General features: G+C 37.5%; 1 protein-coding gene across 23 annotated transcripts in view; it reads left to right on the top strand.

Annotated features, from left to right (window-relative positions):
• NRXN1 (neurexin 1) overlaps positions 1 to 14,095 on the top strand; it is a 720,174-nt gene that overhangs the window by 301,437 nt on the left and 404,642 nt on the right. For all 23 annotated transcript variants that reach the window (XM_049833873.1, XM_049833872.1, XM_049833882.1 and 20 more), the window contains 2 exons: positions 4,293 to 4,676; positions 12,832 to 13,035. In XM_049833873.1, the coding sequence (XP_049689830.1) occupies positions 4,293 to 4,676; positions 12,832 to 13,035 (588 nt within the window). The remainder of the gene's footprint in view (positions 1 to 4,292; positions 4,677 to 12,831; positions 13,036 to 14,095) is intronic.

The raw sequence follows: 14,095 nt of genomic DNA, 5'->3' as shown, positions 1-14,095 counted from the left end.
CCTATTTTGCTTATATGTATGTTGTTGTTTACTTATATTGTTGGCTCTTCCTTTGAAGAGCTGCCCACTAATCAGTTATCCTTTAAGTCGATAATTCTTGCTGAAAATCATGATTTCATTAGTTTTTCTCAAATTGTTCCTCCAATACATGAAGATGTTTCTGAATGTTTAAATTTCACTTTGTAGAATCAGAGCACCTGTAGGTCATTACAGGACCTTTAAATATGTTCGGTTTCTGGAGATAAAAAGTACTACCTGTTTTTAGAGTCTGAAGTTAGAGCATGAATTCCCAGGCTAAATAAATCATTCTCCACCTTCTTGTCTTTCAGTCTTCCCCTTTTTCTTTTTCAGGCTGGACAAACCAAATGCTATCAGCTTTTTCCCATTTCTTTCTTTTTCTGGTAAAAATATAGACAATATTTCCTACTTTGACTATTAAAAAACTTTGCAAGGAAGCTGCTTGTTTCCTGGCAGACATTATTGCCCTAGTGTTCCTCTTTCAAAAAAAGTAGTATAACTACTGATCTGGTTATGAGTGCTGCTATGCTAGGTAATATGCAAAGATACAACTGAGATTTATGATTATAGTTTTCTCTTTCCTTTGAGAGGGCAACGCTCTTCTGAATCTGCTGCTTCCTCATCATATTCTGTTGTCCTTAGGTTATTTTGTAAAACGAGATGTGTCCCATTCTTTTCCCTCTTATCCAACTTGATAATTCTGGTGTGAGAAGGGTTGATGTTATATTAACTTTACAGGGCAAATTATTAACCTTTTCCTGTACTGGCCACATCAGACATTTGTATGCTCCATTAGCTTCCCATCTTCCCGTTTCTCCGGAAGGTGATGTCTCCTCACGTTTGTAAGTAGGAAGATCCAAATAGATTGGAGCACACTGGTGATTTGACAGAACAATTCCTTTTAGTCTGCCTACAATTCCAAGAGAAAGTAGGAGTGAAATCCAGCAAAGGGGGTGTGCATTACTATCCCCAGACGCTGTAGTAGCATCTGGTATTGTCATGAGCTCCAACTTGAGATGGTTTCAGTAGAACTTGAAAACTTTCCCTCAAGAAAGGTGACAGGCTTAAAAACCAAAACAAAACCCCACCAACCCCTGCAAAACAACCAACAACCCCCAAACGAACGCTACCACCACCCCCCAAGAAAAAAACCCAACAACAAACAACCCAGCCAGATGAAACAGCACACTCTACCTCTGTGTCACAGCTCTGGATGCACTGGGAATCCAAAGGTGTTTATAGATGCATTATTTATTTTACGTAGGCTTATGTTGTATGAACTTCAGTTCTGCATTTTATTTTAGGATATTTAAAAAAAAACATATAATTTTTTATGTATTTTGGAAGTCTTTTATTCCCCCTTATTTCTCTTGGATTTTTTTTTTCACCTGCATTTACAAAGCAATTAGTAAAGTTTGCATTACCTATCAGAGATACATAAAAGGTAATTTGGATACCAACAGCAGTGATGGTTGTATGGCTGCATGGACATGCTGTTAGAAGTTCAGATAGAAACTAGGATAACTTGTTAACTGATAGCATGAAACTCTTGGTACCCAGGCATGGGTTTTCTGCTATTCGCTAGACTAAAGTCTGTTTGTATTATAGCCATAGTTGTTGTTCTAGACAGCGTGCTGTATGATATTTTCGTCAAGCTCCTATATAACAGCCGAGCCAGAGTGAGTTATTAAAGCTTTGAGTCTTCTGCAGGTGCTATTTGACTTAGTGTAGCTCTCAACACAAAGGATTAAATAAAGCTAAACTTACAGTTTTTTGATTAAGGGTAATACACTCTGTCAGTCAGTTGTAGTGTCATGGATATGTCCAGCAGTAAATTGGAGATGGTCCAGCTGGATAACAGGGGTTCCGTGGCCTTCCAAAACATGAAAAAGATGCACACAACAGTTGTTGCTTCTCATGTTTTTCTACCCGTAGTCATTAGATGGTATGATTACACTAAGATTTCAGAGGGCTTCTCCCAGGGAGTATTTTATGCGGTGTCATTTCTTGGGAAGGGGGAAATGTTCATTTCTTTAAGAAGCTGTTGCTATCTATTCAAAATAATACTTAAGCTCTCTCCAGGGTAATCCTTTATGACATAGAGAAGAACATTTTCCTGCTTTAATCTATCACCTAGCTATAATTCACAGTCACCAGAGTGTAGTGGTGATCTACAGTTCCCTTTATCATTCACCTATCTCAGCCTTCTGTGCTTGCAAAACTTCCATGTGGAACACCATGTTAATGCTACAGCTACACTGGCTGAGATTTACCTGTCTTTTCCTGCGCATTGAAAGCCATCAAGACTTAGTCAATTTATACATATATATATTATTTTTTTTAATACAAATGGAGCCCTAGGTGTCTTCTGGTATCATGAATAGCTCGAAAGCACAAATGTGTTTGTCCAGCAGAAAGCAGCTCTGTGCAAATGCACGAGCTTGAGGTCGCAGGCTGCGGCTGGGTTAACTTGTGTGGGTGCAAGTGCTGCCTGAACACAGGTTTAAAGCATTTGGTCCTAAACTAGCCTGTACAGCAACAGGTGGGAGCAAGCAACATAGCAGTAAGAAATACTCTGAGCACAAGTATGACTTATATTTACAGTATCTTTATTTTTTTTAAAGGAGGAATTATCTATTGCTTTTAACAGTCCTTCTTGATACCTGGGATGCTCTCAGAAACGTTAGCTATCTTAGTTTAACAGGTCTTTTACAGGTGTCCTTGTTTGAGGCAGCTGGTTAATAAAATCAAACCTCAAAATGTTTATGCTTGTATGCCTAAGGCCAAATCTATAGCAAGTCTTCCATATGAGTGCCAAGTTTTGCTTCAAGAATCTGAGCGGTAATACAAATATTTAGGGTTAGCAAAATATAATAGTCTTACAAGTTTTAAACAGGTGGAGGTTTGAATGAAAAAGGACCTTGGTTAACATGCCTATTTCTTACAGTTAAGACTGGAAGTTCAATTTACATCTGTGTGATTATTCAACTGACACCTCAGAATTCTGAATTTTATTCTCATGCACCACTCCCACCACAGTGGAAGTGTTTTGGATAATCGGTGCTATCTTCTGGAATCTGTGTCATGCTGACAGTGGAAATAGTGAATTGTGTTAGTTTTATGTATATGATAAATACATTGTGGTAAACGTGATTCTTCAGTGTCTTGTTACCATTAATACACTTTTAATAGTGTGTCCAATGGATAAGTGTTGCATAATGTGGCTGGTACGTTTATAGTAGTCTGGTGACCTATATAATATTTTGATTTATATTTTGCTTGCTTTTGCATCCATATAGAATGGTAAGGAGTCACTTCTGTGAAGATCTACATGAAGATTCTTTCTTCAAGTGATTTTACTTAGTAAATAAAATTAAATTGGGTTGACATAAGTATGTTCTGTGGCTCCATGTACTAAATTTGGGGTTCCGCCTATTCAAATTGTAAAAATTGGGTACCTCATTGCTTTTAAAAAGTACGATAAAGAGAATCTTTAGAGTTGATTACATTTTCTTTGTTCAGACACTTTGTAGAAACAGAACTTTATTTTAGGCTTAATTTTGTTTGTTTACTGTTTAAATTGAAGTGGAAACTATACTTCTGATTTCCTGAGTTTCTATATACATCTTCTCTCCCTCTCTCTGTAACATGCACGCATTCTGAGGTAAGTGTCAGAGGCATTGATTTTTCCCTCTAGGAGTACGTCCCATCTTCTTAATGATTGCCTGTCTGGCAGCTGATGAGAGTATTTTCCTTCTGCACTTAAAGAAAAAGGGTCTTATCCAAAGCCCACTGAAAGTGGTGAGAGTCTTTTAAAATATTGTGTGTTTGGATCCAAACCAAAGACACAGATTTGCCTCCCGGGTTGCAACCTACCAATGCAACCTCAGCCTTAATGCTCTGAAGCACATATCAGTTAGCCAAGAGATTTTGTTGTTGTTGCACAAGCAGGATATTTCTGAAAATAACTCTGAAATGCATTCCCCCTACCCCTACAAGATTGGTAAGGTGATTTTGACTTTTTTTTTTTAATATTGTGATCATGCATATTGTGCATAAATGTTTTTACACTTCCTGACAGTATTTGTAGTACATTGTAATTAAAATTTTGAAGTGCATCTATTATTGTATAGCTGTACAAACAGAATACCTATGTTTTATTTATAGATATTTGCCAGGAGCTAATGTGGCATGTAGATTAATGAGTAAAATAGCAGTACCAAAATCTTTGAAATATCTTGAAAATCATGCATTTTATTGTCTTTTCTTTTCAGGGACCATATCTGTGAACACATTACGTACACCATATACTGCACCAGGGGAAAGTGAAATCCTTGACTTGGATGATGACTTGTATCTTGGAGGCTTACCAGAAAATAAAGCAGGCCTCGTCTTCCCAACCGAGGTGTGGACAGCACTTCTCAATTATGGATACGTCGGCTGCATTAGAGATTTATTTATTGATGGTCAAAGCAAAGATATTCGACAGATGGCTGAAATTCAAAGTACAGCTGGAGTAAAACCCTCATGCTCAAGAGAAACTGCAAAACCTTGCCTTAGCAACCCCTGTAAAAACAATGGTGTGTGCAGGGATGGGTGGAACAGATATGTTTGTGATTGCTCTGGTACAGGGTACCTTGGCAGATCGTGTGAAAGAGGTAGGTTCCATGAGATGGCTGCTTTTCTATTTCATAGAATCCCGCACAATGATTAAAAATGGTAAAATATCATTAACTGTCTTGAGGCAGAAAAAGCGTCCTTGATTTCACTTGATGTGAGATGGAGCCCTGCTCTTGACTGAAAGAAGTGACTCTAGAGGAAAGATCTTAGGGGATTTTCGAAGATGCATGAAGAAGTATTAGTTGACCATGACAAAGAGTCAGTACTGCTAAACGTCTCTTAAAAAATATCTCCTTTTGTGTTTCATCATACGTCGCTGCATTCTGAAAAACTTTGTGCAAGTAATTTCAATTATTATTGCGTTACTAAATGATGACATTCCCATTCCAAACTGAGGTCTTGTTCTCTGCCTGTTTATTTCAATGCCGCTGTGTAATTAAATTTACTTTTGAGTTCCACAATATGACTTAAATCCATGGCCAGAACTTCAGCCACAAGTCAAAGCAAAAGAATCGGTGTAGGAATCTATATTTCTTACTTAACTTTTTTTTTAAAGATCCTAGTACCCAAGGAAACAGTTTCTACTAATCTTAAATCACTAAGTATTCCTCTTGCCTAGAAAAGGTAATTGTAAAGTTGACAAACCCCATTTGTTTAATTGAAAAGGTGGATAGTGGCAAGGAAGACAGATGTTGAGGTTAGTTTATAGGAAGAAAACTGTAATTTATTTGAAATTACAGAGTAAGCTAATAAAAGATTTTAATATAAGTAGGAAAATAATTTAAAAGCTTAGTTAATATTTTAGGTGTTTATTCTCCTTGGAATAGGATATGTTTCAATGCCAGAAGCTGTATTTTTTGTCTCATGATTGACACAGGACAGTTTCTCTTCAGGCCAAAATCTAAACCGAAAGTTTATTGGCTGGGAATGTAAATCCTTTCCATCTAGTTTGATTCATTTTTCTAGTTAGTAAGATAAAACAAAAGTGTATTCTTTAAAAATAAAAACCCTATGAATGTTTTTGGTTGTACGTGAATAGAAAAGTGCATTTATGTAGAATTAATACCATCATATTATTAGCGTTTGCAAGTAGTTGCTCAGTTTCTTCTGTTTTTCTGTCTTGTTATTTGAATATATATGCCTTTGGCTCATGGCCAGTCATTCTGAGATGTCCAGATTGCTCTGTTACTGGTGGAGCGAAGCTGGCAGAGGGCATACCCGAGCTGTCTGATGCATTACAAAAGCCTTCAGTTAAACATGTCTGGTGTACCACCCTGTGGCAAAATTCTGCTATTACATATGGCAGAAGTAAAAATAGGATTTGCATTTTTCAGCTTGAGAGCTAGGAAACATGTGCGTTAGAGAGAAAAACATATGCAGATCTGCAAAGAACTTAAAAGCAGGCTTCATCACAGCAATTTCTTATAAATATATTTGATAGGTGGTAATATTTTGTACAGAAAGCTTTGTCTTTTTGATTTCCCTTACTTTATTTTCAACTGTCTTCCAATACAGAGCTTGATTTTCCCAGTGCATTCCCCTCATGGGATGATGGTACTATGGTGGTGGTGTTGGCTTCTCTACACTGGTATTTGGTTCTTGTCCAACAGAAATAGATGTCGCAGTTCAGACAGTATGGGATCGTTTCCTGCTCCTGGGTTTCCCTCTCCAGAGGAAACTACACTGAAAAGAGATCTCTTTCCAGTAATATTCGTATCCCGAATGGTCACGCATTAAGAAGATTGTAGCTTTGGGGATTCTGAAAGCAATGCGTTGGCATCCTACCACACAAAGTTGTTATAACTACTACCCGTGTGCAGTAACTGATAAACTTTTGTATTTGGTGATATAAGAAACACAATGATAATTGTTCAAACTAATTTAAATAAGGTAGGAACATGTTCATGTCAACAAACAATAGCCGTTTCACAAAGAAAAGAAAGCATTAGAATAAAATATTGGAGATTAAACCACTGGAATGTTTAACTTTAATAGTAAAGTGACTTAAGGTATCTTCAGTAAACAAAAGGATGTAGCTACTTTTTAGTACTGTCATTTCTTTTTCATGCTATTTCCCCTAAAATAGGAGTACTAACATCCATATGTGAATGTACTGTGTACAGTACAGTATCTGAAATAATTTTGGTCAGCCTATCTGTGCACAAAAAAACATGGAACACAACTTAGTTTTATTTAATTTCAGTGCACTTAAAAGTAATATTTATTTTTTTAATATCCATGTGCTTTTTATCCTGTTGCAAGTATTCTTGATATTATTCTTGATTTTTCAGTAAGGTTAAACATCAGTATAATCTGTAGATTGGCTTTAGTAGATTACAGAAACTACAGCAGATGGATGGACAGATGTCATAGCAATATAATTTGGCTTCCTATCTTACTTTGATTGTTGATCACAACATGCGACTGCCTCTCAGCGCAGCCTTTTGCAGGTGTATCTTTTTGACTGGATGGCTAGAAACAATGCACAAGAGTAAATTCATCAAAAAGTGATAAGAAAAAGTAGGCATGCAAAGAAAGATTTATCAAAGTGACATTTCTGAGGAGAAAATATATTTAAATTAGAGTATGCGTGTGTAGATGTCCACACTGTGCATGCACACATACCTGCATACACACAGATACATTAAATAAAGAAATATAGCTTTCACTCCTTGCGTTATCTCTGGATGCTTTAAAATTTAAAAAAAAGGAAAATACAGGTGATATGATGATAGACGGTATGAGGAATTATGTGTTCACAAAATTATAGTAATTCCATCTCTGACTTAAGCTAACTAATTGATGTTCGAGTTCTAGTACCTTTACAATGTGGCTTAGGACCTCAGTCCTGAAATAATACCGGTGTAGAAATTGGGAGGTATCATTTCAACTTTTCTTCACATATAATCTAGTAACTAATTGCATATCAAGAATTGTTTCCATCAGCTTGACGGAAAGGTTCCTCGTGATTCACCGAGGCTGCAGTTTTGGGCCCAGATGGACTGAGGTGTAGCTGCCACAGAAAACGCAAACGGTGCTTAGCTGAGTATCTGCCTATGGATAAAACAACACCTAAAAGTTTGAATTTGTATCGGTAGCCATCAATGTACTTCCATACTCACACAATTTATAGGAGTAAAATCATATATATCAGGGAGTGTTTTCAGGGCAGGATCTTGTTCCTCTGCTTATACTGGTAAATCAAACAGAGTCAGAGAACAAACCTGAATCCTTGATGACTGATGATCCAGGTTGTTCCCGTAATTCCTGGCGTGGCTCTCGACTGCATCGTCTGTAACTTTCTGGGCAAAGTTTTTTGTGTAATTTCAGAGACAGCAGACACAGAGGGTGACTTTATGCTTTAAAAATGGCTCTCTGGGCTGCAACACAGTCCCCATATTATTGCTGACACTTTGAAACTGAAAAAGCAGGAAAAAATCAGTAATTCTGTCTTTGGGACTTTAGAGGCACCGCAAGGAGTCCGGGGGAAACAAGATCCTGTTTTATTTATTAAAATGCATGCAGTAAGCATCTGTACTTACCAAACATCATGTTAAAACCAATGCAAACTTGACTGCAAAACTTATGAGGAAGAACACTGAAATTCAAATGCTTCATCCATACTTCTTTCACTTTAATTTAAATAAGCTGTGAATTGAAGAATAGCATCTATTTGAAAAAAATCAGTTTCTACCCGTAAATATCTGCCTGAGTGTTTCTGAGGGTAGAAACAGGTGTAGGAAAGTTTCTGGAAGAGTAGGTGCCTCAGTCTCTTCAGCAGTTTAGGTAATTCCAGCCCAAGTGAAAATTAAGGTCCTGAATTTCCTCTCGTATCGGTACTACTCTGTGCATCCTTGGTGATAGGCACAGAGCTGATTGAGGTAGTGTGTGTATATATATATGTGTGTGTGTGTGTGTGTATATATATATATGGGAAGGAAGAGTATCCAGCCCTGGAGACTTTAATCAGAAACAAACTGAAGAAAAAAAAAATGGAGAGGGGAGCTGAAGCCTTCAGTGGTTTTTTTTTTGTTTTTTCTGGTTCGTTTGGGTGTTTTGTTAGGTTGTTTTTTAGCACAGAAGCAGCAAGAGGTTTTAATTGTCAGGTTTATAAAAAATATTGAAGACAGAATGTAGAAAATATTTTTTTATCAATCTCTGAATTATATCTTCGTGTTTATTTCTTGTTAATAACTCTACTGCATGCGCTTCTTTGCTGCCACAAAAAAATTGTCAGTAATGTTTTATAACGGTTTTCTGCTATTTTTCTTTTCAATACTATGCTTCCAACACTGAAGTGGTAGTAAAGTTATCATTCCCTGCCATGGAGACTCTGATTCTTTTAATGAATAGCACATTCTGAGCTAAGCTTATGGTCTGTTAGCATTTAATCTAATAATTAAGAAGCTGAACAAGAGAAAAAAGACATTCTGCCAACACTTATGTGATAACAGTTAGCAGTGTAGATCTCAAAGATGGATGAGACACATACCCCTTTGGAACTAGTTGGTCCAAAGCAAAAAAAGCAAAAGTTAGGGGCAAAAATGAATATATGCTTTTATCCAGAATGCTCTTTCGAGGGTTGCATAACTGGTGTAAGCCCCACTGCCTCTCCTTGTTCAGATTACCATCTTACTGACCAGGCCTGGCAAATTAACAATCCATTCTGGACAGCTGAAGTAACGGCAGGATGGAAACAACTCCATTAAACAACTGAAACAATCTCTAGGTCTAAGAAAGTCACAGCAACACCTTCTTATTTCATCTTGAAAACTGGTTTTTCCTCCTGTCTGGAAAACAAAGTTCTCTGTTAATGTATGCCACCAAGCAGAATGACAGGGTAATAAGGCATTGCCACAAAGAATTACAAGACAGACAGTAGGAAGGGAAGAGGGAACTCCTTGTGCTATCAAAGGTCTAGTACATGTGCTACTAGATGCCTTCTGTCCAGCCAAGACCAACAGCACATAGACATTTACAGAGCTGAGAGCAGCGCCGAGTCAAGTGGAAGAGATGTGGAGTTGAATGGATGATTCACATGGCAAAATCCAGCTTGCCGTCCTCGGACAGGGACACAACATTGACAAAATATTATTCAACCTTCTTAATGTAGCACTCATTTAATAATGGTTTAACAACAAAAGGGTTTCCTAACAACACCTGTACCAGCAGACTCACTTCAAGGGAGTAAAGTGAACGTAGTTGTATTTTTTATTTTAGGAATATGTAGTGCCTCTGATCTTGGGTTACAGGTCTCAGGACAGTGCTAAATCTTCTTTGATCAAATCATCCCTGCTTCCTGCCAGTTTTGTGGTTTGGGTGGTGTTGTTGTTGGTTGGTTTTTTGTTTGTTTGTGTTTTGGTTTTTTTCAGGGTTTGTTTGTTTTTGGGGTTTTTTCCCCTCTGTGATAACTTTGTAGTTAGCCTGTGGCTTGGAGCTCCTCATACTGAAAGGAGCTAGTTGACATGAGGGGGTTTTCTCATTGCCCCAGAGCTTTTAAGTCATTTGATCTTCTGTTCAGTCTCCTTGGTCTGTTCTTGGAACATCTGTTTCCAAAATAACTGGCACAGTATGGTTTAGGAGGATTGAGTATCTAATCACATCGGGTCTGTTCACCATGATGTTAAATACTCACAGGTCATCTCTGATTAAATTAAGACAGTTCTTTCTCTTCTTTTTCTGTTATTTTCTAAAAGACTGAATAATTATAGGAAAGCCAGCAAACAGTACTAGTGCTGATTCTGACAACTTTCTTTTACATTATCATAAGTTAATTTATTAGCAACAGACCTCTACGGTTGTTGAATGATGTTCATCCTATAACATCTGATTTTGCTCAGTTTATGAAAACCCTGAATACTTTTAATATGTCTTTTTTAATAGATGATATGAAATACCTTTTATTTTCTCCTACATTAACATGTGACTTAAACTTTTATGCCGGACTTCTTTAATTACCTAAATTGTGTTTACCTTCATAAAGAACTTGGGAGCTTTTTGCACAGACTAGGCAGGAATGAATTGTAATCCCCTGCTACCCACCCCACCCCCAACCCCCCCAAAAAACCACAACACCAACTCCCAAAACCCAACAAAACCAAACAATCAAAAAACAAATCACCCGCCACTGAAAACTCTTTGACTTCAAATCTCTTATCAGGCTGATGAGAATTAAGTATTTAATCAGCTTCACAGAAAAAATTTAGGTTGAGAATGTATAATATATATATAAATCATTATTACTTGCATAGTTAGAAATCGTCCAACCTATAAATGTGTTGTTCTCACCTGTTATATCTAATGACTTCCACACCATTTTTAGTATTACTAATCCCTTTTTTTCCACCGTCAAACTGTTTTCTTCAAATTTGTATTGGGGAAGTCTGGAATTATTAATGAACATACCATCCATCACTTTTGCCTCCAATATGCTCACAGAATCAGTGGAACATTTTGTCCTTCCGTGGACCGTGTAGGCTGGAAGTCTTGAAGAGCTTATGTGTCTTTAACAGTATACAAGATACACAATGGAAATGGTTTTGACAAACTGTCATGAATATTGATGCTTAAAAAAATATTCTAACAGTTTTAGTTACGATACTGATCAAACATAGTATCGGTAGTATCGGTCCTTGAAAATATGATTGCGTGTGGGACCACAATACACCTTTGCTGTAGACAAGTGTCTCTACTGTACTGCAGCAAATTGAAGCATGGAGCAGGTTCCTGTAGGTGCTCTCTGCTGTCGTCTCTTTCTGCTTGTCGCTCGTTTGGCCTGTTACTGGGCAGGTAACTGGTATTTTTTTTCAGTGAGTTTAGGAGCCCTCAGGATTGTATCTCTTTCTAAGAAAGATTCTGTAGCATCCTGTTTAGACCTCATCATCTACCACTTCAATTTCTAAGATTGAGAGTTTTGGGGTGGGTTAAAGACTGTTGGAGACACATGGAAGAAGTTAGAAAATCTCTAGTGAATTAGCGGTAGGTAAACAAGTAGATGTGCATAAAATGGGGCACATTCAGATACTATATTTTGCCATCCAGGTAGTGGGTTTACTTATGCAGTTGGTTTTGGGTGTTACTGGGGAGCCTGCTGAAATTCCTGGGGGTCTGCCCACTGACTGTTGGCTTGGGGTAAAAGATGTTGCTCATTCACTGCCGCTTCCACTGCGATGTGCCACTGTCGATGAATCCGAGAGCCCTTTGCGAAGGCTGTGGTGGTGACCTGGCCGCAATGTTTGATCGTCCTGCAAAAAAAAAAAAAAAAAAGACTTCCTGATACGTTTCAGAAACAGATGCGTCCTTTGCTTTCTAGGAACTGCTGGCCCTCCCTGTGAGCAGAAATTCACTTTTTCTGCTACCTTTCTCGTTACCAGCCTGGCGGCTGGGAAAAGAAGACTTGCGGCTGGTTGCTCTGGGGTCTAACCAACTGTGACCGCTCTGTGCCAGAGTCTTTTGCTGGGAGGGTTTCCTGTAATGTCTGAAAGTGACAGTTACTTGCTTGTCTCAGGGGTTTTAAGATCTTACCCTCAATATGCCAAGTCCAGTCTCAATCCTTTGTTGAGGCTGTCATAATGTTCGTACGCGCGTTTTTGATTCTATCATACCGCGGTCATTGTGGTCACGAAACAATCTGCGCTCCGTCCAAACCATGCTGGGGATATTTACCTGTTTCAGGTGGCTTTTTTGCTAACTGGATGATAATTGTAACTGTGGTAGTAGCAGCACTGATAGGTTTATACGTGAAGTATCCTAAGGTCATTATCTAGGTGCATGATAGTCAGACATGACCCTTTAATAGGCTGTGACATCTACCTGAATATCTTTTACTGTCTTTGACCTGTTTTGAGTAGTACAGGCGTAGTCTTGCAAGGATTTCTTTACATGTGATTTTACCTACCTGCTTGAAGATGCATACATGAATAGCTACTTCATTAAAGAGCAATTTAGTTTCTTTAAAAAGCACCAAAATATGCCACTTAAAAAAAAATAAAAATAAAAAAAAAAAAAAAAAAACCAAACCTAACAAAAAACCCAAACCTAATGTTGCTTATGTTTCCCAGTAATAATACTGATACGTAACATGCGATATTTCTGTCATACGGAGTGAATATACATTTATCATCTTCTCTTTGAGCAGTTTCTGTAAATACAATATAACTCTTTAATAACCATTTTTCTTCTTTATATTTTCAGAGGCAACAATTTTAAGCTATGATGGAAGTATGTTTATGAAAATACAGCTCCCTGTTGTGATGCATACAGAGGCCGAAGATGTTTCTTTACGGTTCAGGTCTCAGCGAGCTTACGGCATTTTAATGGCAACAACTTCTAGGGAATCTGCAGATACCCTTCGCTTAGAGTTGGATGCAGGACGAGTTAAACTAACGGTCAACCTAGGTAACAAACCTTTCCTCCAAGAAATTAACATTTTCTTTACATTTTTCTTTTTGCTTGCAAACATTTATGAAACAGCCTGTTTTAACATCAAAAGTAAACTGAAATGATATATAAACACATGTCAATGCAACATTTGCGTATGTACATACACACACAAATACATGCCCATTATTATACTTTATTTTGTTTTCCTTTGCATTTTTGTATTCTTTATATAGTCTTAACATAATCCATCACAATATTTTTGTACTGTTGTGTATTCTAAAAAGAGAAGACTAGTTCATCAGTGGTATTTTGGGGCTAAATTGTTATTCTTCGTTGTGGAAGATTGGTCTCCCTCCACAACTTCTTCACAGCAGCAATTCCACGATTTAAATGTGGAAGCAGAAACAACGTGTATGTAGGTCAGTTCAGTTTTACCTCCACCAATTAATGTACAACATGCAAACGTATCAAAGAATTTCTAGTTTTAACACTGAAAATGTTGCAGTTAGCTATTCCCACTGATGGATTTCGTGGTCTCCTTTTTTTAGGTGTCAAATCTATAGTAAATCCATCTCCTCTTTTTTAAACAATTCTGTAGTGGTATTTTTGTAGTATCGAACAATAACACAACCCTTCAATGCCCAAAGACTGCGGCCCTCAGCAAACAGCCGTGTGAACACAGGATGCACAAGCCCTTTTACAGAAAAAAAAATTGGTTTCCTGGTTTGAAATATGATGGACAAAATGTTAGGTTATAGTTTTCTCTAGTTTTAAAAAAAGGAAATAAATACAGGTGCTTCTGCCGTGCTTATGAATAAGTCAGGACCTGAAGAGAACAGAAGTACACTTAGGAAAATGCACATTCAGTGCAGTCATTCCCATTCAGGGGAATGCTGTTTTTAAAGGGAATTAAGTATTTTATTGTTTTAATCGCAGATAAAATGAATTCCAGAAAGCATGGGAGGGGGAAAAAAAAAATCAAAATAAAATAATCACCTAACCCCCCCGCTTCCTAAAAGTGCTGCTGACTGACATGCTGTCCTGGCGTTTAGGTTTCGGCAGGGCGAAGGAGAAG

Source organism: Accipiter gentilis, chromosome 30 (genome assembly GCF_929443795.1).
Source record: "Accipiter gentilis chromosome 30, bAccGen1.1, whole genome shotgun sequence".
NCBI lineage: Eukaryota > Metazoa > Chordata > Aves > Accipitriformes > Accipitridae > Astur > Astur gentilis.
This window is presented reverse-complemented; position numbering and strand designations above follow the sequence as displayed.